Source organism: Halichoerus grypus, chromosome 1, assembly GCF_964656455.1.
Source record: "Halichoerus grypus chromosome 1, mHalGry1.hap1.1, whole genome shotgun sequence".
NCBI lineage: Eukaryota > Metazoa > Chordata > Mammalia > Carnivora > Phocidae > Halichoerus > Halichoerus grypus.
This window is the reverse complement of record NC_135712.1, coordinates 51,941,520-51,967,843: the sequence shown is the minus strand read 5'-3', so window position 1 is coordinate 51,967,843 and position 26,324 is coordinate 51,941,520. Positions and strand designations below refer to the sequence as shown.

Here is a 26,324-nt window from a genome sequence, read left to right as displayed (position 1 = left end):
CTGAGCAGATGTTGAATCTTGTCCAATGCTTTTTCTGTATCTATTAAGATTTTTATCCTGTTCTGTTGTGGTATTTCATGTTGATTGATTTGCAAATATTAAAGCATCCCTGCATCTCTAGGATAAATCCACTTGATCATGGTGAATTATCCTTTTAATGTATTTTTGAATGTCATTTACTAATATTTTGAAGATTTTGGCATCTATGTTCATCAAGGATAATGACCTGTGGTGTCATTTCTTGTGGTGTCTTTGTCTTGGTGGTTTTGCTATCAGGGTAATGCTGGTCTTACAGAATGTATTTGGAAGCTTCTATTATTTATTATTTTTTTATTTTATTTTATTGGAATAGTTTGAGGAGAATAGGTATTAACTCTTTAAATATTTGGTAGAACTCACCTGTGAATCCATCTGGTCCTGGACTACTGTTGGGAGGTTTTTGATTATCAGTTCAATTTCATTACTAGTAATTGATCTGTTCAGATTTTCTATTTCATCCTGATTTAGTTTCAGAAGATCTGATGTTTCTAGAAATTTATCCATTTCTTCTAGCTTGTCTACTTTGTCGGCATATAATTTTTTTGTAGTAGTTTCTTATAATTCTTTGTATTCTGTGGCTTCAGTTGTTACTATTTTGTTTCTGATTTTGTGTTTTTATTTCTTAATGATCCAGCTAAAGGTTTATCAATTTTGTCTGTTTTTTCAAAGAACCAGCTCTTGGTTTCATTGATCTTTTGCAATGATTTTTTTTTTTTTTTAAGTCTCTAATTCATTTATTTATGCTCTGGTCTTTTTTTTCCCTACTTCTACTAACTTGGGTTCTGTTTGTTCTTCTTTTTCTAGTTCCTTTAGGTATAAGTTTAGGTTATTTACTTGAGATTTCTGTTGTTTCTTGAGATAGGTCTGTATCACTATAAATTTCCCTTTAGAACTAACTTCTTTCTCTATATAAAATCCCAAAGATTTTAGACCATTGTGTTTTCACTTTCATGTTTCCATGTACTATTTTATTTCCTCATTGACTTGGTGACCCATTGGTTGTTTAGTTGCCTGTTGTTTAGCCTCCATGTATTTGTGCTTTTTCAAGTTTTTTTGTCTTGTGATTGATTTCTAGTTTCTTAACATGTGGTTGGAAAAGATGTAGGATATGATTTCATTCTTGCATTCACTACTGTGAATCTCCTCTAGTGTATTTTTCATTTCAGCTATTGTACTATTCAGCTCTGGTTGGTTCTTTTTTATATTTTTTATCTCTTCGTTGAAGTTCTAAGTTCTTCTGCTCTTCTCTGCAGCCCAGTGATCATTTTTATGATCATGACTTTAAATTCTTAAGCAATATGCCTGATAATCTACAGTTCATTTAGGTCTTTCTCTCAGGTTTTGTCTTGTTCTGCCACTTGGAGCATGTTCCTCTGTCTTGTCATTTTGGTTGATGTTTGTGTCTATGAATTAGGTAGAACCCCAACTTCTCCTAAGCTTGAAGGAACACTCTTGTGTATAGTCCTCCCTTGTACAAACTGTGTGCCTGTGGATTTGGCTGGCTGCGGGAGGTCCCTAAGCTGAAGTGTGCATGGGCTGGGGTGATCCCAGGGCTCTCCAAGCAGAGAATGCCCTGGCAGCTGAAGCTGAAGTGGGTACAAGCCAGGATGTCACGGGGTGCTCAGTGCAAGAGGTGCCCTGGAGGGCTGACTGGAGCTGAGGCCAACACAGGCTGTAGGGGCCCAGGACACTCCATGCAGCAGGTGACCTGGCAGGGCAGCTGAAACCGAGATGGGCATGGGCTGGGGATTCCTAGGGTGCTGCATATTGGGGGGTACCCTGGCAAACCATCTGAAGCCGAAGTGTTACGGGAAGTGTTCCAGGCTTCAGTGCACCTGTGCCCCCTCAGTGCAACAGCTGGAGCCACAGCGAGTGCCGACAAGGGTGCACCACTCTGGGGCTGCCATGGTGGGACAGTGAGGGCTGGTGTGGGCTAGGGCCCCAGGGCTCAGTGAGGTGGTAGTCCAGTCAGGATGCCTGAACCCTGCTCCCATCCATTCAACCAAGGTGGAGGGGGGAATGGAAATCGTGTATTCACCAGCCTGCCCAACCTGGAGAGAGTTTTAGCAGCTCCCCCATTGTTTGGTAGGGTTCTAGGGCTAGTCCCTTTATATTCTAGTTGCTCTTTTAAAAGAAGTTTAAACCACAGCTTTGTTTCTGTGCCCTAGGGCAGACAGATCTGCTCATGGTCCCTCGGAACCATCCCTCCACATGGCAGCTGGCAGCATCAGTGGTGGGGATTCCCTTCATGACTGTGTCTCCATCTCTCTTGCTGTTCTGTCTGTGGTCTATCTTTTGTTGTACAGAAGCTGGTCAGTCAGCCCTCAGTTCTTCAGGAGGAATTGCTTTATAAATAGGTGCAGAGTTGGTGTGTCCATGGAGGAGGTGAGTTCAGGGTCTTCCTGCATTGCCATTTTGGACCAGAACTGAACACACCTATTTTTTTGAGCAATATTTTTGTCTCATAATTGTAAACATCAGAAGTTTTTCCTATGTAGCTTCTTATCCTCTTTCAAGATTTGATAGTGACAGCCATCCATTCTGTAACCTCTGAATCAAGATAATTCATGAGTTGCTTTGAGAATTATCAACACGGTAGTTCTTATGTACTTGATGACATGTATTGGAGAAGCCCCTCTATGGTTTTACATGTTCTAACATTTGAAGAGATCTCAGAAAGTTAGAAAATTTTATTAACCTATTCAAATTTTGGTCCATGCTGTCTTGCCTATTTACTTCTAGTCCTTTCAAGATTTCAGATATATCCCTGGGTAGCCATTGAAACACTGTAGTTCCAGTCGAAAGCCTAGATTTCCAGATAGATGAAAAAATGTGAAACTCAAGAAGGAGTGACATTATCTGACAGCCTCTACATAAGAGAAGGAAGCAAATCCCTTCAGGAAGTAACATTAAAATACAACTTTGAGGAAAGTACCATGACTGATTTAAAATAATCTATTCACTGCCACCAATTCTAGATTAAAAGAAACATATATTCAAGTTTTTTGAAGAATTGTGGCCAAAAGGCTGTATTTACACAGCTTCTTTACAGTTTTGCTCCATAATATGTGGGTGTTGTAGAGCCCAGAGGAACATCATTCACATATGATTTCAAATGGTAGGAATTCTGATATGCATTACACTAGAAATTTCAAGGAAGAACTTTTGAGTCACAACCTTGTTGAAATATCCCCAAATAGGCATTTACCAGAAGTCTGAACTGGCTTTTACCTGAGAGATAAAAATCGTCTTGATTATTACTCTGAGGGCCTCAGCTAGCTGTAACATCAAATATTTCAACCTACTCCCTGAACTCTCTTTACAAACACAATTGGACCACAGAAAATAAGATACTTTTTTCCATCAAGATATTTGCTGACATGCAGTTCACGGGACTGACAGGTTGCCCACTGGTTTATTTCACACCAACAGAGGGCTGGGCTTGTTCTTTGGATTAGGTCTGTCTATTAAAAACTGGAGACTGGGTGCCATGTGTCTTTAGGATTCTCAAAGCCCTTATTTTGCAGTGACGTGTTTTTATTAAGGTCTTTTTAAAATGACCTTTAAGGATTCCGGTATAATTTGTATCTTACAAATTCAATTTCTCTTGTCTTTCATAATGTTCTAAATAAATGATAGTGATTTATATATAAATTTTCTGTGAAAAAGAATATTTTTTAAAAATTTAAAAATATTTTTTCATTGATTTAAAAATATTTCCTTATCTTACCTAAAAAAAATGTATGCATGTATGTCTACATATACCAACAGCCTTCCAAATATTTTATTCCTCCCCCAAAATAATATTCTTAGATGTAACAATTGATATTTAATATGAATGTCATAATAGTTCATCAGAAATAAGTGAATTTTTTTTAAAAAAGTGGATTTTACCAGACTCTGTTAAATTCACATATACCTGTATGTGGGGCAAACTTTTTTTGCGAATAATCTCATTTCTTCACATGGGGTTCATGTCTCTATCAGCTACGTGTGAGTTTTTATAAATTTTCCAGTTTGCTTTTCTCTTGTTTTAAGATATAATGTGCTATAGTTTGAATACCATTCTTTAAAAATCCAGAGAATAACAAAGTCATAATGATGTGTTTGTGCTCGTGCAGCTGAAGTGCAGAATTAGCTCATGGGAAGCTTTTTCATTTCTTGATATTTAGAAGGCAGTTCAAAATAACACTAAAAAAAACTAGAATTTCAGCACATGACTTATGTTAAATATGTTTGTAACTGGTAAAAGATCTTATTACCAAATACAATAACAAAATAAAGGAGGTCTCATCATAAAAGGAACTAATTCCAATATAGTTTTTTTACTAGCTTAAAGGAAAATAGAATATTGAATGATTTTATATTAAAACCAAATATTCTATAGAGATCTCTATAGAGATCATCTATTGATCTATAGAATATTCTTAAAATCTCAGTTGAAAATCGTGGCTTCACTTCAGTCAAGGGTTGGAATTGTGTATTGTCATTAGTGATAAGATGTTTGAAGATAAATTGTGTTTATAAGATTTTGTTTTGTGTTTCAACAAAGGAAAATGCAGTGTTAAGAGTTTCACCACAATTCAACTACCTGAGATGTCTTTTACACATAGCTCTAGTTTTCAAACTAGAGTTTCTAGAGTCCTTTTTTCTTACAAATTTAATAGTAATATAGTTCTCTTATAACCATTGTCTGGATGTATTACAAAATTGTATAACTTTAGCCTTAACTATCATAATTATCTACCACTGTGTATGTGAAGATTTTTTTTTATTTGTAATTTAGTGAAAACTATATTAAAACATGTCCTTATAAAATCAGTGTATCTATACTAATAGCAATTGAAGTTTGTGGCATAAATGAGTTCTAGAATTGATCTAACTTCCAGTAGAATAACAGAGTCATAATGATGTATTTAAAAATTTTTTAATGCCTCGATCAGTTAAATTTATATTTTTATTTTAATTCTCAGATATTGTTATAGTTGAGAAAATCAATAGTCTGAGTCTTGATGTCTATCTCAAATATTATCCATGAAGTAGTAAATTATCCGTGAAGTAGTAACTCAAGTAAGACTCGATATCTATCTCAAATACTATCCATGAAGTAGTAACTCTAACTTAGAGATGATGTCTCAGATTGTACATAATAATTAATTTCTAAATTTGTTAGGCAGTTACTGTGGGCCAAATGTTAAGCTAAGAATTTTGAATATAGTATATGTATAAACAGAGGAGATAATTCAATATATATAACATTTATGTGTATAACTATGTAATTATATATGTATGTATATATCTCATTTATTGGATATTATAAATATAGACAAAATTTTATTCCTCACAACCAATCTGAAATAGTATTAATGTCAATTTATAGAAGAAAGTAAATTACCCAGGGTCTCACAGCTAGTAAGTATCCGTATATTAGGATATGAATTCTGTGTTTTATCAGTAAGCTATGTGTGCATTTTTATTGTTGTTGTTAGCAGAGTTTGTTGTTATCCTGCCAGTAGCTAAGCCAAAATTAAGTTTAAAAAAATCACACATGCATATAACAATGATTGTTAAACAGAGTTTAGAGATGCCCAATGGATAAAGTCTGATAGAAGCAAAGGAATAGTAAGGACGACAGAGGGATGGAAGAGAGTATTAGAAATTGTACTAGAGATTTCGAAACCTAGATTCTGGTCATGTTTCACATGATCTTAGGAAGCCACCCACTCTATGCTTTCTATACTTTTTATATCAGCAAAATCATTCTATTTCTCCATATTAGATCTTTGAGCAGCTTAGACCTGTAAAGCTAGCAGAGGGGATCTGAGGCGATTTGGTTTTTTTCTAATTATGAAAGTAGTACATGCACATTGGAGAATAAAATGCAAAAACAAAGAGAAGTCACTTCTAACCCATCATCAATCAAGAACATTGTTGCCATGTTGGCGCACTTCCTTCTAATGTTTGTGTACTTCCTTCTAATGTTTGTCTGTGTACATGTTCACAACATTGAGATCATACTCAGTATGTCAATTCTGTCTCAATTCCATTTAACATAGTTTCATAAGTAACTCACCACATCATTAAGTTTTAAAATAAGTGTCATTTTAAATTATTGTATGATGGTCCATCATTTTTATGTGCTGTCACAGACTAATATTTTAGAAGTCTAACAGAAACCCTAACTTTATTTGCAAGAAAACTAATGAATTAAATGCCTCTGCTTTGGTCTAGAAATATAGAAACTTGGTGTTATAGCTATTGTTAAATAAGGCTTAATACGACAAATAGGAAATAGATTCATCTGTGTGATGACATTTGCTTATTAGATACATCTTTCAAAATACGTATTTAAAAAAACCACCAAACTTTAGACGATGAAGGGAGTAATAAATAAGGACCTCTTGCAGTGAAATAGTTGGTAGCCCCTGAAGTAGAAGTGCCATCAACCCTGAGAAATGTGACAGCAGTGTACCTTGCCTTTTGTTTGCTTTTTTTAATCATAATCTGCCTAAGGACCCTTTTAGACCTTTGTTTTTTCTGTAATCACTCCTGCCCTCCTGCAACAATGACAGTTTAATACCACAGATATACTCTCTATTTCTGTGTACCTTTTAGCATCTAAGACCTTTTCTCATCCCTCAAGGACCAATTTTCATCCTCCTGAGGATACTGCCCTCATTTAGAATGCACGACCTGGAGTAACCATTTAAGGTATTATTCTAACCATGTGTTCATCAGGATTATTCCCGTGCCATCCAGGACTTTTCTCAGTATCGCTTTGCTCTTTTATATGCTCAGATAATGAAAATTGAATCAAGATTTAACCCTAAACCACCGCTTCTCAAACCTTTCAGCCCACCAAGGAGTTAACTCTGAATCAATTTCCTGATTGTCCACTTTTGGTTAAAGCCCCAGTGTGTTGCAAGTCTGTTTTATCTTAAAAACTTGTGCAAATTTTACATTTTCCTCCTTGGTCAATCTGTAATCCTTGAGTAAAATCGGTGCTCCAAGAAGATGTGCTATTTATATCCTATGGCTCCATGTGTTCTTGCACTTATTTTGATGCCATTGCCATTGCTCATAGCTCAAAAATACAGTGAGCATGGGCAGCAGCACTAGAGTAACACATGTCATCCTTAAGATATTGAAAGGTCATTTATTCAGGTACAGAAATTTCCATAGAGTTGGTAAGATTCATAGTAATTCCAATGTACTCCAAAAGTATAATAACTTTTGGGGAACTATAAGATAGTTTCATCTTCTGTTTCATTGCTCCTTTCTATTACTTACCCATTCTAAAGGGAAAAAGGACCTGGTGTCTCTTTCAGACATGGTGAAAAAGAACAAGCTGTAAAGTGAAGGCTGTCTATAAGCTTTGGGAATGGATATGTAGAAAGAAAGATTAGTTTTAAGCAGTTTGCTCTAATGATGAACATGAAAATGATCTCCTCCTCCCCTTTTTTTAACTAAAAAAAAAAAAGGAATCCTTTGAGAGTGGGAGAGAATCTTAGGCAAGCTCCACACCCAGCATAGAGCCGGATGCAGGGCTTGATCTCACAACCCTGAGATCATGACCTTAGCTAAAATCAAGAGTTGAATGCTTAACCAACTGAGCCCCTACCCCCACTTTTTTAAATAGTTTCTACTCTTAGTTCAGGTTGTAACAGATCTTCCTTATTAAGATGTTGCTTAAAAGCTTTCTATGGAATTAGCACTCACAACGGATTCCGTTTTTTCCCCTTCCACACTTCTGACATTACTTTTAATTTGTAGTAATTACTATTCATGGCATTTAAGTATAGCAGTTATCATAAATGTGAATTCATTGTCCTTTATTTTTTTTTGAGGTAGCAAGTAAGTTTGATCCTTGGATTTGTCATAATTTCCCTAACTTGAAATTTATTTTTATTTTATTATGTTATGTTAATCACCATACATTACCTCATTAGTTTTTGATGTAGTGTTCCATGATTCATTGTTTGTGTATAACACCCAGTGCTCCATTCAGTACATGCCCTCTTTAATACCCATCACCAGACTAACCCATACCCCCACCCCCCTCCCCTCTAGAACCCTCAGTTTGTTTCTCAGAGTCCATGGTCTCTCATGGTTCGTCTCCCCCTCCGATTTCACCCCCTTCATTTTTCCCTTCCTGCTTTTTTTTTTTTTTTTTAATATATAATGTATTATTTGTTTCAGAGGCACAGGTCTGTGATTCAACAGTCTTACACAATTCACAGCGCTCACCATAGCACATACCATCCTCAATGTCTATCACCCAGCCACCCCATCCCTCCCACCCCCCACCACTCCAGCAACCTTCAGTTTGTTTCCTGAGATTAAGAATTCCTCATATCAGTGAGATCATATGCTACATGTCTTTCTCTGATTGACTTATTTCGCTTAGCATAATACCCTCCAGTTCCATCCACCTCATTGCAAATGGCAAGATTTCATTCCTTTTGATGGCTGCATAATATTCCATTGTATATATCTACCACATCTTTATCCATCCATCTGTCGATGGACATCTTAGCTCTTTCCATAGTTTGGCTATTGTGGACATTGCTGCTATAAACATTGGGATGCACATACCCCTTCAGATCCCTACATTTGTATCTTTGGGGTAAATACCCAGTAATGCAATTGCTGGGTCATAGGGCAGCTCTATTTTCAACTTTTTGAGGAACCTCCATACTGTTTTCCAGAGTGTCTGCACCAGCTTGCACTCCCGCAAACAGTGTAGGAGGGTTCCCCTTTCTCTGCATCCCTGCCAACATCTGTCGTTTCCTGACTTGTTAATTTTAGCCATACTGACTGGTGGGAGGTGGTATCTCATTGAGGTTTTGATTTGGATTTCCTTGATGCCAAGCGATGTTGAGCACTTTTTCATGTGTCTGTTGGCCATTTGGATGTCTTTGGAAAAATGTCCTTCCTCATCTCTTATTACAATGTTTGGTTTAAAATCTAATTTGTCTGATAAAAGGATTGCCACCCCAGCTTTCTTTTGATGTCCATTAGCATGGTAAATTGTTTTCCACCCCCTAACTTTCAATCTGGAGGTGTCTTTGGGTCTAAAATGAGTCTCTTGCAGACAGCGTATCGATGGGTCTTGTTTTTTATCTAATCTGATACCCTATGTCTTTTGATTGGGGCATTTAGCCCATTTACATTCAGGGTAACTATTGAAAGATATGAATTTAGTGCCATTGTATTGCCTGTAAGGTGACTGTTACTGTGTATTGTCTGTGTTCCTTTCTGGTCTATGTTACTTTTAGGCTCTATCTTTGCTTAGAGGACCCCTTTCAGTATTTCTTGTAGGGCTGGTTTCATGTTCGCAAATTCCTTTAGTTTTTGTTTGTCCTGGAAGCTTTTTATCTCTCCTCTATTTTCAATGACAGCCTAGCTGGAAAAATGTCTGTTCATGTCTTCTGCCCATTTCTTGACTGGATCATTTGTTCTTTGGGTGTTGAGTTTAAGAAGTTCTTTATAGATTTTGGATACTAGCCCTTTATCTGATACGTCATTTGCAAATATCTTCTCCCATTCTGTCGGTTGTCTTTTGGTTTTGTTGACTGTTTCTTTTGCTATGCAAAAGCTTTTTATCTTGATGAAGTCCCAGTAGTTCATTTTTGTCCTTGCTTCCCTTGCCTTTGGCGATGTTTCTCAGAAGAAGTTGCTGTGTCTGAGGTCGAAGAGGTTGCTGCCTGTGTTCTCCTTTAGGATTTTGATGGACTCCTGTCTCACATTTAGGTCTTTCAAACATTTTGGGTCTATTTTTGTGTGTGGTGTAAGGAAATGGTCCATTTTTATTCTTCTGCATGTGGCTGTCCAATTTTCCCAACACCATTTGTTGAAGAGGCTGTCTTTTTTTCCAGTGGACATTCTTTCCTGCTTTGTTGAAGATTAGTTGACCATAGAGTTGAGGGTCCATTTCTGGGCTCTCTAGTCTGTTCCATTGATCTATGTGTCTGTTTTTGTGTCCGTACCATACTGTCTTGATGATGACAGCATTGTAATAGAGCTGGATATAGTATTCTTGGCTGCATATTTTTCTCATTTAGTGCTCTGAATATATCATGCCAGTCCTTTCTGGCCTGCCAGGTCTCTGTGGATAGGTCTGTTGCCAGTCTAATGTTTCTACCATTGTAGGTTACATATCTCTTCTCCCAAGCTGCTTTCAGGATTTTCTCTTTGTCTCTGAAACTCATAAGTTTTACTATTAGATGTTGGGGTGTTGACCTATTTTTATTGATTTTTGAGGGGGTTTCTCTGTGCCTCCTGGATTTTGATGTCTGTTTACTTCCCCAAATTAGGGAAGTTCTCTGCTATAATTTGCTCCAATGTACCTTCTGCCCCTCTCTCTCTTTCTTCTTCTTCTGGAATCCCAATTATTCTAATATTGTTTCATCTTATGGTATCACTTATCTCTCAAATTCTGCCCTCGTGATCCAGTAGTTGTTTATCTCTCTTTTTCTCAGCTGCTTTATTTTCCATCATTTGGTTTTCTATATCACTAATTCTCTCTTCTGCCTCATTTATCCTAGCAGTTAGAGCCTCCATTTTTTTATTACACCTCATTAATAGCCTTTTTGATTTCAACTTGGTGAGATTTTTAGTTCTTTTATTTCTCCAGAAAGGGTTTCTCTAATATCTTCCATGCTTTTTTCAAGCCCAGCTAGTATCTTTAAAATCGTCATTCTGAACTCTAGTTCTGACATCTTACTAATGTCCATATTGATTAGGTCCCTGGCAGTCAGGACTGCCTCTTGTTCTTTTTTTTGAGGTGATTTTTTCCGTCTTGTCATGTTGTCCAGAAGACAATATATGAATGAGAGAACAAAATGCTAACAGGGTAACAACGACCCCAGAAAAATATACACTAAACAAATCAGAAGAGACCTGAAACTGGGGGAAAATAAAGGGACAAAGAAAAAAACAAAAAAGAAAAATAAAGAATATGATCATGCTGGTGCATAGATCATTGCCACACGCTAGATTTTGGTCTGTTAGAAGAAAGTGCCTCCCAAAATTTTAAAGAGAGAACAACTTATATAAGGTTAACTACTATGAAGGAATAGAATATGACTCTAAAAATGAAAAATAAAGATTTTTTAGAAAAAGTATTGATGTTGGTTGAAAAAGGGAAAAAGAAAAATTCAAAAAAAAAATTCAAAAAATTAACTTTGAAAGACTAAAGAATCATGGAAAAAAGCCACGAATTCTATGTGCTGTATTCCCCTAGTGCTGGAGTTCTGCTGTTCTCATTGATCGGTAAACTTGGTCTTGCCTGGCTGTTTTTGGTGATCTTCTGGGGGAGGGGCCTGTTGCAGTGTTTCTCAAATGTCTTTGCCAGAGGCGGAATTGCCCCACCCTTGCCAGTCCGGACTAAGTAATCTGCTCAGGTTTGCTCTCCGGAGATTTTGTTCCCTGCAAGCTTTCCATACAGCTTTGGAGGACGAGTGAAAATGGCAGCCTCCCAATCTCTGCCCCGGAGGAGCCGAGAACCTGGGGCCCCACTCCTCAGTGAGCCCCCAGAGAAAAGCAGTCAATCACTTTCGTCTCCCCGGTCTCTGGCTGCACTCCATGCTCACCCAGCCTGTGACCAACCATTTCTATCCCTGGCCCACAACCCCGTGTGGAGTCTCCAACCCCAGCAACCCCTCCAATCCCTGCCATGCACTCCCGCACCACTCCTCCCAGGGAGGAAGGGGAGTCTCCCCGGATCTGCCGCTTGTTGGGTCCCTGCTGGAGGAGCAGTGGCCCAACTGTGCTGCAGATCATGGTTTATGGCAACCCCGAGCTGAGAGCCCACTCCTCGGCTCCGTCTCTGCAACCGGCTTCCTCGCTCCAATACCTGGGAGCTCTGCCGCACTCAGGCACCCCCAGTCTTTCTGTGACCCCAAGGGTCCTGAGACCACACTGTCCCAGTGAGGGTTCAACCCCACGCTTAGCCACTGGAGCGATGTCCCTCAGCAGAGCCGACTTCTAAAAGTTCCAATTTTGGGGCAGCTGGGTGGCTCAGTTGGTTAAGCAACTGCCTTCGGCTCAGGTCATGATCCCGGAGTCCTGGGATCGAGTCCCACATCGGGCTCCCGGCTCAGCGGGGAGCCTGCTTCTCCCTCTGACCCTCTCCCCTCTCATGCTGTTTCTCTGTCTCTTTCTCTTTCTCTCAAATAAATAAATAAATAAAATCTTTAAAAAAAAAAAAATAAATAAATAAATAAAAGTTCCAATTTTGTGCTCCGCTGCTCTATCACTTGCCAGTAGTGGCTAACGGAGGCCCCCTCCCCCGCCGTCTATCCTCCCGAGTATCACCTCAGATTCACTTCTCCACACGTCCTACCTTCCAGAAAGTGGTTGCTTTTCTGTTCAGAGAGTTGTTGCTATTCTTTTCTTCAATCTCCTGTTGAGTTCGTAGGTGTTTAGAATGGTTTGATACCTATCTAGCTGAATTCCTGGGACCAGACGAAATTTTGGTCTCCTACTCCTCCACCATCTTGCTCCTCCCCCGCATTGTCCTTTATTTTTAATGTTCAATATATGTGCTGAAAAGACCATTACATTAATTATTTGCATACTACCTCACTGAGAAGGGATAAATAATATTTCTAAAAATGAGATAGGAAAGTAGATTTAGAGAGTGAAAATTGTACAAGTAAATGGCTTAGCTCAAGGTCACTTAAAATCTTAGTTGCCAAAGTGAAATGTATCTAACCAATCCCATGTATAAGTGATGTTCCTCATCTACATCCAGAAAAGTCTCAGTTGTAGCTGTCAGTTACCTGGTACAGAGCTACTCTATTCAATTAAAACAATTGAACAAAAAATTAAGGTATGCCAAACTTGAATATTCATCAGTAAGTAGAAATTTATAAACAAGTGGCCAGAGTTGCAACAGATTCCATTTTACTTCTATTTGTAGGCTCAAATACATGATACAATTCAAATTCCAAGCATTTGTAAAATTCTGAAGAGAGGTCAGCACTCTTTTGAGGAAATAAATTTTGAGTTAAGGCAGTGAGGACTAGGATTAAATGAGCTGGGATATGTGACTTTTGGATTTCAAGGGAAAATATCTATTAGGATAATAAATCTTTGCTTTAAGAAGGTCTTTTTTAGTAGTCTTCAAAATCTAGCATGATTCTTTCCAAAGGTTGTTTGAATCACTTTCCATAGTTGATATTTCAGATGTATTTTGTGTGCAAAATAATACCAGTTCCAGGATCAGAGATACCTTCACTACTCTAGAGTTGATTTAATCATCAGGTCTGTGTGTGTGTGTGTGTGTGTGTTTTTCCTTGCTAACTTAGGTTTCCTAAATTGTGTTTACTAATTTTTTTCAAAAAAAATAGTCATCTGCAACTACCATTGCCAGTATTAATTATAGCAGCCTTACATAACAGATAGGCTTCTTGGGGTTTTTCCTGGTGAAAGGTGCCTTGTTTTAATGTTCTCTACCAGGATCAAAAATACATATGTTTAGGATAAAGAAAAGATGGTGGAGTAGGTAGATCCTGAGCTCCCCTCCTCCCACAGACATACTAAGCCTGCAACTACATATAGAGCAACTCTGAGAGTTACCTAAAGACTAGCAGAACAGCTCTTTCACCCCAAGAAGGGTAGAAGGGGCAGAGAGGAGATGTGGCTGGGAACCAAACCCCTGGCACAGCAACCCACAAGCAGGAAGGATATCACAGGTACAGAGGTCCTCCCTGAGGAGTAAGCTGTTCAAGCCCCACACTGGGTATCCCCCACACCCTAGGGATCTGCATCAAGAATATGAAACCCCATAATGTCTTTGAAAATCAGTGGAGCTTCACTCCAGAAGAGCCAGAGGGCCATAGGAAATCAAGGCTCCACTCCACTCTTAAAGGGCCTGTACATAAACTTACTCCAAGGCAGCAGTTTGAAAAGGCACCAGGGCCATTATTGAAGATTTATTGACCATTTTAGGGTATGTGCAGGAGGGGCAGAGATCTGTAGAAACTTTTTTCCAGGAATGGAAGTGTTGGCAGACACCATTTTCCTTGCCCTCCTTCAACCTAGCTAGCTCAATGCTGGTGGTCACCAGTTTGGATGCTCTCCATCTACTTTCCTAGCATTGCTCACCCCACTCTGGCATTCCCCCATGGATCCAGCCTGCCCTCTCCTACAGATGTCCCTCTAAAGTGGTTCCTACCCTGCCACACCTGGAGGACGAGGGTAGAAGCCAGCCCCCCACCACACACACAGCTCACACATGGAATATCGGTGAAACACCTGGTTCTGATGACCAAGGGAGAGTGTACTTCTGGGCCCTACAGGACACCTTCTATACAAGGCCACTACCTTCAAGACCAGGAGATGTAGTTGACCTACCTAATACATAGAAACAAACACAGAGTCAGACAAAATGAGACAGAGGAAGAATTTCCAAATGAAAGAACAAGGCAAAACCTCAGAGGGAGAAAAAAAAAAAAAGAGAAACTAAATGAAACAGATATGCAATCCATCTGATAAAGAGTTCAAATAAATGGTCTTAAAGATAGTGAGAATGTCAATAAAGAAAATATAAAAAAGAACCAATCAGAGCTGAAAAATACAGTAACTGAGTTGAAAAATACAGTAGAGGAAGTCAGCAGTTTAGAGGATGCAGAAGAGTGGATCGGCAATCTCGAAGACCAAATAGTGGAAGTCATCCAAGCTGAACAGCAAAAGAAAGAATGAGGACAGGTTAAGGGACCTCTTGGACAACATCAAGCATACTAACATTTTTATTATAAGGGTCTCAGAAGGAGAAGAGAAAGGGGCAGAAAACTTACTTACTTATTTGAAGACATAAAAGCGGCAAACTTCTCTAACCTGGGAAAGAAAACCCATTCAGGCCAAGGAAGCACAGAGGAGCCCCAGACAAGATGAACCCAAAGAGGTTCGTGCACAGACACGTAATAATTAAAATGCCAAAAATTAAAGATAACGAGAGAATCTTAAAAGCAACTAGCTATGTACAAGGGAACACCTGTAAGACTTTCAGCTGATTTTTCAGCAGAAACTTTGCAGGCCAGAAGGTAGTGCATGATAAATGCAAAGTGCTGGGGGTGGGGGGTGGGGAGGGGGCCGGGGAAACCACACCTACTACCAAGAATACTGTACCTAGCAAGATTATCATTCAGAATTGAAGGAGAGTTAGTGTTTCTCAAACAAACAAAAGTTAAAGGAGTTCATCACCACTAAACCAGCCTTACAGGAAATGTTAAAGGGACTTAAGTGGGGTGCGGAGTGGGGGGATAAGGCCTTATATAGTAAAACTAGATTAGATTACTTATAAAACTATTCCAAAGGTTAGAAGACAAAAGTAGTAAAATCAACTATCTACAATAATTAGTTAAGGGATGCACATAATAAAAATGTGCAAGATAACATCAAATACATAAATTGTGGGGTGCAGGGTAAAAATGTGCTTTCAAAATGAGTTCAAACTTAAGTGACAAGCAAAATAACCTGCTGTATAAATAGGGAATTATATATGAAACTCATGCTAACCACAAACCAAAAACCTATAATTAATACATACTCAAAAAATAAAGAGAAGGAAATCCAAGCAAATCACAAGGGAAGAGAGCAAAAGAAAGGAACAGAGAACTATGAAAATAGCCAGAAAACAATTAACAAAATGGCAATAACTACATACTTATAAATAATTTCTTTAAATATAAGTGGACTAAATGCTTCAACCAAAAGACATAGGGCAAATGAATGGATAAAAAGGATCCATCTGTATGCTGCCTACAAGAGATTTCACACCTTAAAGACACATGCAAACTGAAAGTAAAGGCATGGAGAAAGATATTCCATGAAAATGACAAAAAAAAAAAAAAAAAAAAAGCGGACATCAGACACAAAAGATGTAAAAGAGGGCATTATGTAAGGATAAAAGGATCAGTCTAACAAAAGGATATAACAATTGTAAATACCTAAGTACCTAACATAGAAACATTTAAATACATAAATATTAATAGACATAAAGGAAGAAATTGACACTAATGAAATCATAGCAGGAAATTTTAATACCCCACTTACATCAATGGATAGATAATTCACGCAGAAAATCAATAAGGAAACAGTATCATTGAACAACATATTACACCAAATTAAGATTTATCCAAAACATTCCATCCCCAAACAGCAAGTATACCTTCTTTTTAAGTGCACATGGAACTTTCTTCAGGATAGATCACATGTTAGGCCATAAAACAACTCTCAATAAATTTAAGAAGATTGAAATTACATCAAGCATCTTTTCTGACCACAGCAGTATCAATTTAGAAATCAATTACAGGAACTGGAAGAAACACAAACACATGGAGACTAAACAACATTCTGCTAAACAAGAAGTGGGTCAATGGAGAAATCAAAGAGGAATAAAAAAATACCTTGAGACAAATGAAAATGGAAACACAAATTTCCAAAATCTGTGGGAAGCAGCAAAAATAGTTCTAACAGGGAAGATTATAGTCATACAGGCCTACCCCAAGAAACAACAGAAATCTCAAACTATTTAACTTTATACCTAAAGAACTAGAAAGAAGAATAAAGCCCAAAGTTAGAAGAAGGAAGGAAATAACAAAGATCAGAGTGGAAATAAATGAAATAGAGACTGGAAAAAAAAAAAAAGTAAAAAAGATCAACAAAGCTAGGAGCTGGTTCTTAGAGAAACAAAACTGATAAACCTTTATCCAGACTAATCAAGAGAAAGAGAGGATTCAAATGAAATCAGAAATGAATGAGGAAAAGTTACAACTGAGAAATACAAAGGATTATAAAAGGCTACTACAAAAAATTATTTGCCAACAATTTGCACAACCTAAAAGAAATCATTGCTAAGTCCCTAGAAACACAATCCTCCAAGACTGAATCAGAAAGAAATAGATAATATGAACAAATTACTAGTAATGAAGTTGAACCAGTGATTTAAAAACTCCCAGGAAACACAAGTCAGGACGAGAAGGATTCATGAGTGAATTCTACCAAACATTTAAAGAGAGTTAATACCTACCCTTCTCAAAATATTCCGAAAAATTGAAAAGGAACATTTCCAGATTCATTCTACAATACCAGCATTACTTTGATAGCAAAATCAGACGAAAGATATTATTAAAAATAAAATTACAGGCCAATATCCCAGAAGAACATAGATGCAAAAATCCTCAACAAAACATTAGCAAACAACATTCAAAAATACATTAAAAGGATCATTCACCCCAATCAAGTGGAATTTACTCCAGGGGTACAAGGATGATTCAGCATCTGCAATTCAGTGTGATGCACATTAACAAAATGAAGGATAAAATCATATGATCATCTCAATAGATGCAGAAAACTTATTTGACAAAATTCAACATCTATTCATATGGTAAAAACTCTCAACATAGTGGGTAGAGAATATACCTTAACATCGTGAAGCTGGATATGACAGGCTCACAGTTAACATCACACTCAACAGTGAAAAGGTTTCTCTCTAGGATTAGGAACAAGACAAGGATCCTCGGCCTCACAACTTTTATTCAACATAGTACCAAAAGTCTTAGTCACCACAATCAGACAAGAAACAAAAGGCATCCAAATTCATATGGACGAAGTAAAACTGTCACTATTTGCAGATGACATGATACCATATATAGAAAACTCTAAAGACTCTACCAAAACACTATTAGGATAAATAAATTCAGTAAAATTGCAGGATACAGAATTAATATATAGAAATCTGTTGTATTTCTGTATACTAATAATGGACTATTAGAGAAATTGAGAAAACAGTTCCATTTGCAACTGAATCAAAAGAATAAAATGCCAAAAAAGCCCCCCCAAAAAATAAAATAATAAAATGCCTGAATAAACTCAACCAAGGAGGTGAAAGACCTGTACTCTGAAAACTGTAAGACATTGGTAAACAAAAACACTAATGTGAAAATACATATGCACTTCTATGTTCATTGCAGCATTATTTACAGTAGCCAAGAAGTGGAAGCCATGTAAGTGCCCCTCAACAGATGAATGGATAAAGATGTATATACGCACACAGAGACACACACTGGAATATTACTCAGCCATAAAAAGTGACATCTTGCCATTTGCAACAACGTGGATGGACCTAGAGGGTATTATGCTAAGTGAAATAAATCAGACAAATACCATATGATTTCACTTGTATGTGCAATCTGAAAAAAACAAATGAAAAAAACAGAGAAAGACTCATAAATACAGAGAACTGGTGGTTGTGTGGAGTTTGGAGAATGGGCAAAATAGCTGAAGGGGATCAAGAGGTGCAGACTTCCAGTTAGAACATCAGGACAGCATAGGAAATATAGTCGGTGATATTTTAAAAACTTCGTATACATGTTAAATCACTGCTGTACACTTGAAACAAATATATTGTATGTCAACTATACTTCAATTAAAAATACATATCCTTATTACATTTAAAAGTTCTCAATCTTAAAACTTCATTGCCAGTTATACTATTAGATGTGTCTCCGGCTACCATAGTATCCTTCCCATTCTAGGAGCATATTTAGCTGTTCTTTTCAGTGATGCTTGGCATTCATCTGCCCTTCTCAGTATTCTGGACAAAAGTAAAATAAAAGTATTAGAAAAACTCTTTGAGCCTTACCTGTAGAAAACGGGGAATTTAGACTTGCATTTAAGTGTAGGTACTTTTTCTCACCAAAAAGTAAATCAGAGCAGACAAGATTTCAATGTATGACTTCTGTGGTGATTGATTAAAGGATAGCTTGCTAGAATTTCTAACAGTTTAGATGGAAATGATTAGAAGCAAAGTAAAATTTATTGTCCAGCTCTGCATGACATAATGGAAATACTTAGTAGAAAATAAATGGGACCTGAAAACATAGTAAGAAATGCAGTTTCGCAGACCATAGTAACTTGAGATGTTTACTGATAGATGCAAGGTACAGTATATACAGACTTGAGCAAGAACCAGAAATTAATGTGTTCTTGTATATGAGCATAATTTAATAAGCTTTATCTATAGCTACATTTTTCCAAACTGGGCAGTATTCTCAAGAAAGTAAAGCTTAAAAATAAGACTATCATCCAGTTTGGTGTGGAACCAAATATGTTCATATTGGAGGCTTTCACGGATGTCTGTTATACTACTATACTGCTGGAATTGTGAAGAGGATGTTTTTGACAAGTTACCTTCTCATGGAAAAAGACTTATGAGAAAAATATAAAAGAATGTATTAGATAATTTTTTGATTTAGATTTGATTATTATTGAAAATATCAGCTTACAATTTCTCATGAAGATATTGGGAAAGTTGGCAAAGCAGCAGAGACCAGGAGGGCAAGGATGGGGACAAGAGTCACAAGGCATTTGGATTGTAGCCTCACTTCCTCATCTACTTAACTATGTCCTTGGATTTATCATTTGGCATTTGTCAGTGGTCTGAGAAAGATATTAAGGAAGTGTCGATGTCTAAATAGTCTTAAATCCATAAATGTGTTGCATGACATAAATTTGGTAATTTTTAATCTCTTTTTTAATTTTGACTTTTGAAAAACAGTACCAAATATAGATATGGACATCCATGATATAAAAGTGCCTTCTCAAGTTACCAGCCCATGCCCTGGGGTCTGTGAGGGGCGGTGGTCTCTAATTCTTTCTCTTAGTAAGATTACTCTCCATTCATGGGCACTAATGTCTTTTGATTTAACTTTGAGAAACTTATCAGGGGACTGATCCGGAGTACGAATCTCCGTTGCTCATGTTTTTGCTGGCTTTGCTTTTTCTCTAGCAAAACTTCCTACATTTGGAATCTGGGTAAAGTATTTGAGCAAAGCAGTGAGTTTACTTCTGCTCAGCCTATTAACTAACAGTAGACTCGAAGCATATACTATTTTTCTCCCCACCCCAGCATCAGGTGACAGCATTATTAACTTGAAAAGTCAGACGGGCAGAGACACTACAAAGCCTATTGCTCAAAGTAGTTGTTCTGTGGCCTGGGTGGGATGGAGGACCTGCTAGGCATGTGCTTCCGGGAATATCGACAACCTTGTAACAGTTTCCTCTGGTAGAAACTTCCCAAGAAAGATCTTCCACCATAGTAGGAAAGAATAAGCTAGTGTCCCCATAATGAAAGCCTTTCATTTTCAATTTTTTTTTCCCTTCTCTACCTGTTACTTCATATGGCTTAAAGAATAACATGTGGAATTGGGAGTAAATTTGTATTAATTTCTCAAACTTCCAACACATTCTAACTCAGTTTTTTTTAATGTTCAAATGGGAGGGCAAGTTTATTTATGGAGACAATGAAAAATAGGGTTTTCATATAAAATGAGATCAAACTGATATGGTGTCTTTATTTTTAGCCCATTATTTACATGATCTCTCTTTTTCAAAATCTACACAGATGGTTCACAAGCACCAGCCAGACCTCCTAAACCACGACCACGCAGGACTGCACCAGAAATCCACCACAGAAAACCCCACGGGCCCGAGGCAGCATTGGAAAATGTTGATGCAAAAATTGCAAAACTCATGGGAGAGGGTTATGCCTTTGAAGAAGTGAAGAGAGCCTTAGAGATAGCCCAGAATAATGTGGAAGTGGCCCGGAGCATCCTCCGAGAATTCGCCTACCCGCCTCCAGTCTCCCCACGTCTAAATCTATAGCAGCCAGGACTGTCCACACCAGCATGGCAAGCAATCGATATTCCAGGACCGTGGAAAAGAGACAAGTGAGAGAAGGTGTCTCCTCGGCGTGGCATCTTGAGAAGAGGCTTGGAAGTGCTGCTTCTCAGAAGACATCTGCTCGCTCAGGATGTCAACGGCTGCGCTTCCTTATTTCTGCTAGCCATACTTTTTAAATCAGGGTTGAACTGACAAAAATAATTTAAAGACGTTTACTTCCCTTGAACTTTGAATCTGTGAAATGCTTTTCCTTGTTTACAAGCTGACGAAGTTGCAGTTCATTTTTGTTTTTAGTTCTGTTTTAGGGTTTTTGGTTTTTGTTTTTTGATCCTTGTACTGTGTTCTTGACAGACCTTTGGTAGAGGGGTCAGGTCTGCTGTAACATTTCCCACCAATTCCCCTGCTGTCCACGTCAATAGCTGAGTCACACGTTCGTTTGGATCCCTTCCATCACGCCCCGCCCCCACGCCCAGCCGGGTCCAGTTCCATTTCTCCCATTTACAAGATGCTTCAAAGGTTCTGATTTTCAACATATCGAACTAATGCAAAAAAAAGAAAAGAAAAAAACAGTGTGTGGCCTTCACTACTGAGTCTTGTCTTTGGAAACCTTTGCTGTTGTGAGACGGGAAAATTATGAATGTATAAAGCATTTTTTCGTCCGTGAGCTCACTGCCTTTTGATAAGGGGTTTTTCATATGATATAGAGGAACATCCCTTTTTAGTGTAAGTTTTGTGATCTTTATCCCCCCATATTCTCATCTTTGTCATCCCAGGGGCGTCACTACTCTGTAGAAACATAAAATAGTAGGAAGCAACTACTGCAGATGTGGGAGGAATACATTTGCACGTGACAATGCCATGTTGAAGTTATATGATGAGGTCCGCTGGCATTTACGCCTGCATTACTTTGAGACAAGCTGAATAAGAGGGCCGTCTCCCTGAAATATGTTAATAATTTTCAGATAAAATTATGATCGTACCTTTCCCAAAGTGGAATAGAGTTCATTTCCTATTTGAGTGATTCCACTCTGGTACCTAACAGGTGTAGGAACCAGTTCATACCGCAGTGGAAAAAGTTAAATCTTCAACGCACTGGTGAGTGCCGATGCTACTGTGGCAATGTTCTTTTTTTTTTTTTTCCTTTTTGGCAAACTGCAATCAAATCAGAGTTCATATTTAATTTGTAGATTCTCATTGTTCCATCCAGTCAGGGGAAAGAAATGTATATGGTTTTTCTTTTTTTTTTTTTTCCAAAATGGAGGTTGGTTCTTCAGAAACCATGTTATTACTTTTAATAAATCTACAAATATTTATTGAGCATCTCTGATGTGCTTGACGCACTATGTTTTTAAAGCACAAACTGTCACAAGCTGATTGCGATGCAATGTTTTGTTATTCTTTATCTGTGCTTTTGATGGCAAAAGTCTCTTTCTGATGGACAAAGCCTAATGAGAAGTTAGTGGAGAAATGGGACAAAACCCAGGTCTGTGTGAAATGAGCCCACAGAAGCTTTTCTAAATATGGACTCACTGCAGGGTGGTGCACATTTCTGCCGCTCCTCTTTCAGCCTCACACCTGGTGTGATATACAAGGATGCATCTGCTAGTGAGCCTCTCTTCAGGATTGAAAGGACAGGACCAAACACCTAGCAGGACCCAGGAAATCAATGTGCAAGCCTGGAGGGGTCACCAAGTTAACCAGGGGAGGAGAACCAATGCATTGTTTTGCAGTGACGTGTGACATTGCCCTTGAGGATTTGGCTATCACGATAGGAGGTACTTGAAAGGAGTCCACGGGCTTGGGTGTTTTAATTTCTTCAGGTGATTCTGCACTGGTCAGTGGTGTCCCCAGAGAGGAATTTTGACTTTTCCTTAGATGTTCCACCTGTGAGCAGGTATATGAGTGCAGTTTTGTACACTTAAGAATGGCATCAGCTAATTCTTCATTGATTTAGGAACTCCATGTACATCATCATGATTATTCACTTCTTTTTTTGTCAGTCTCCGATGGCACGTTGGAATAGCACTGTATGTTTTGTGTTTTTTATGACTTGCCAATCATAGGTACAACTAAAAGCCAAAAGTTGCCACTTCATTGTGATAACATTGTTTTAACTTCAATAGATTAGAGAGTGATGTAAAATACAAATGTTAGAAAAACATAGTTCATCCTCAGTTTTCAAATAATATGTGAAAATTTCCAGTGAGAATTAGAAAAAGACTGGTGATATAAATTTAGACCTACATTTTTAAAAAAAAATCTACTTTGCGAAGAAGACTTACTAGCCTCCACTAAAATCTCTGCATCTTGTACTCAATAGCAACCATTAGTTTTATCATTAAAAAGAATCAGAAACTTCTATGGAATGGAAAGAGAGAAACTTTCTATCAAATGTGGTCATGAAAATCCCATTGCTACATATTACCAATGACTACCAAACTCAAAAAAAAATTTTTTTTGTGGATATAATTAAAAATACTTTAATTATAAAAATGACTACTCATTAATGGTTGGAAATGATCAATACTTGGTTTCACTGTGATCTAGAAAGTTAGACATTCCTCCCATTTCTCAAGACTTGGTAATATAATTATTTTTTAAGCCAGTAGACCATATAATCCATATAATTAAAACCAATCATGGCCAACACTAACCTGCTCTCCCCTATCCCCCAACATGTTCTGGGGATAGAAGTACTTATCCTCAATGATAGTCTAGTAAATTAGTCTCCATAATTTCTTTTTTTCCCCTTGATGTCTGCAATATCCTGTCCAAATTTTCTAGAATTGAATCAGAGCAGTGCTTATGGTTAATTTGCGCTTCCTTCCACAAAATGACATTTAGGTCTTCCCTGTTCATCTTCCCTTGCCCACATTGCAGATAGTCTTACTAAAGCCCTAATTGCAACTTCGAAGGGCCCATTTGTTAACTCAATATCTCACACACAAGAACACTTGCAAAGATTTCTTCATAATGTGAATTTTTTTCTTTTTCAGTTCCAGAACCATTTCCTACAGTTTGGACATTACTTTTCCTCTTGAATTTTCAACTTGAAGCTTTAATTTGCACTGAATTATCGAACCTGGTTAAAACTTTAATTTTTTCTCTTAAGCTGACAGATTTGGAAGCAAATTACAGTGTGTTTTCAACAACACATGTGCCGCCTGTTGACCTGGGATTTCAGTGCTTCTAGGAAAAGTTTCCAAAAAAAGACAGCAAGAGAGTGAAGGGTTTTCTTCCCAATTACTATTTTTTTTAAATGCCTTTTTAAAACTTGTCTAATGTGGCAAAATAGTTATGTGTTTAATTAATTTATATTCATCTTTTTTCAATTCTGATTATTATGTAAACTCAAGTACTTTATCTGTTCTTTTAAGGTATTTTATAAAATGAATCTTAACAAAATGCAGAGTTGGTATTTTATTTTTCAAATGAACAAAAACATTTCTTTCACAGCATTTCTATGTTTTCTTTTTTTGTGTGTTAAGCAAAAGACGTTGGATTCAAGAGCTAAGTGGACAGGGTTGTACGAAATACCCATCCCAGATGGTTATTAATACCAAAACCATATCATTTTAAGATATTTACTTAAGCTCCTTCCATGTCTTCAAACTGAAAGAGTTCTATTAAAGTTCCAAGTAAGAACCATATCTGGGAAAGGCTGAACGTCTTCAGATGACAATTGAGAATTCCTAACCAACTGTAACATCTGTTCTCTAAATTCTTGCTTTTTGTAATCATTTATTTTATAAGGGAGAGTATATAAAATGGGCCAGTATATAACAGGGAGGGAACAATGGAGATTAAAAAAAATGTTAATAACTACTTCCATATCAAGAACCATAAAACGTTGTGAAAGTAATTGATACCTGCAACATCCCATACATCGTTGTAATAGTTATACCCTCAAAGCACATACAATTAAAATGGGGGAATATACATAAGCATATAATTCCAACACAATAAATGCTGTATATAAATTATCACATTGTACTGGAATTATGTACTTACAGTATGTGCTTAAGAACTGTTATTGGGCCCTTTATGCAAGGAACTTAGTAGTAAAACATTTAACCCTCTCAACAACCATCAGGCCTCTTCTAGGACATGGAAGTAAAGGTGTGATACATTCCTTCTGGAAATTCCCACCAGTGATAAGGCTGAATAGCATTTTGTCAGCCTAAAAGAGGAGCAAGGTTTTTGTTAAGAACTCCAGAGATAAAACATTTCAACTAAGAGCAGTACACATTATAAAATAGTTACTTAGGCAAAGGTGAGAAGTAGTGGGGCCAAGGAACACGGAAAAGGCGAGGGAGGGTATATTGGCGCCTGTTGGTAAAGGACCATGCAAGACATCTAAGATTCTAGGAACCATAGGATTAGCAATCAGTTGCTGGAAGTCAGAGTTGACAGTACCCATGAAAATACCCAGACAGATGAGGGTTGCCTAACAGGAATTGGCACATCAGATGACAAGCAATAGGCCAAGGAAAATTTAACTTCCATGCCTTTTCTTCACGTCCTTTTGTTTGATTTTCACATGAAACTTGAACAGCATTCTTAAAATTACCTGTTTTTGCTTCTTTTTCATTCCTACTGCCACTACTCTCTTTTAGGTCTGAATTACGACTCCCTTAGAATTTGATTTCCTGGCTCCAGTGCAAGACAGAATGAGGGTTCTGAACTTCAAATCAAATGTTGCTCCTCAATGTAAAGGCCTTTATGGCTTTCAATGTAAAAACCCCTGTAGGGCTTCCCTGTCTGCATTCCTCTTTATCCTCACCTCCCACCCCAGGCCCTCTTCACTTCTGCTGAGCTTGCAATTGTCCAAATATTTTTCATGGCTTTGTACATGCTAGTTCTGAATATGCCTTTCCCTTTTCTCAGTCTGACCAACTCTTATTTTTCAAAATCCAGCTCAAGCATTGCCTCTGAAGTAGGCACAGGCTGAGTTGAGCATGTCATCTTTTTATGTCACATAGGATGGTCTTATCATACCTAAGTCATTCTGCAATCACTCATTCCATGGGTGGTCCCAACTAGACTGAACTTCTTTAGTAAGGGTAGCATATCTAATTTCTGTGTCCCAAGCTCCTAATACAGAACCCAGTACATAGTGCACAATAAAACGTTTGAAATCAATAAAAATTGCACCCTTAAATAGCCAATACTAGAAACAGTCCTGAGTTCTGGTTTCAGCTCTGCCACTATCTGTGTGGACTGGTATCTCTTTTTTTTTTTTTTTTTTTTGATCCTGTTTTCTTTACCCATGGACCAGAAGACGTATAAGCCTATTCACTAAAGTGACTACAGAGGAAACTTTTTGTTCACTGTTGGGATGGGGAACAAAAATTATTTAATAAGCAAAAAAAAAAAAAAATCAGATTCATAAAGTAAAAACTGCGAGATTATAAAATTTATTTTGGCAAAGTTCAAACCTGTCTTATTAGTAACTTGAGAAGCTAAGAGAATACTTAATTCTTCATAAAGAGATCATGACAAATGTCTATTTAAGAGATCACTGCTCACAGATTCCTATGGCAACATGACAGTGGGGAAGAGTAGAGGCTGTGGAGCCAGGAGGCCTAGGATCA

The 26,324-nt window shown here is 37.6% G+C and overlaps 1 protein-coding gene across 4 annotated transcripts in view; it reads left to right on the top strand.

The window, feature by feature from the left end:
* The window catches only part of CBLB (Cbl proto-oncogene B), a 219,546-nt gene extending 195,411 nt beyond the window's left edge, over positions 1 to 24,135 (top strand). For 2 of the 4 annotated variants that reach the window (XM_078065671.1, XM_078065662.1), the window contains one exon: positions 20,453 to 24,135. In XM_078065671.1, coding sequence (XP_077921797.1) covers positions 20,453 to 20,712 — 260 coding nt within the window. In that variant the 3' untranslated portion in view covers positions 20,713 to 24,135. The remainder of the gene's footprint in view (positions 1 to 20,452) is intronic. The other 2 variants (XR_013445074.1, XR_013445071.1) reach the window with 2 other exon arrangements.
* Positions 24,136 to 26,324: the final 2,189 nt, after the last annotated feature.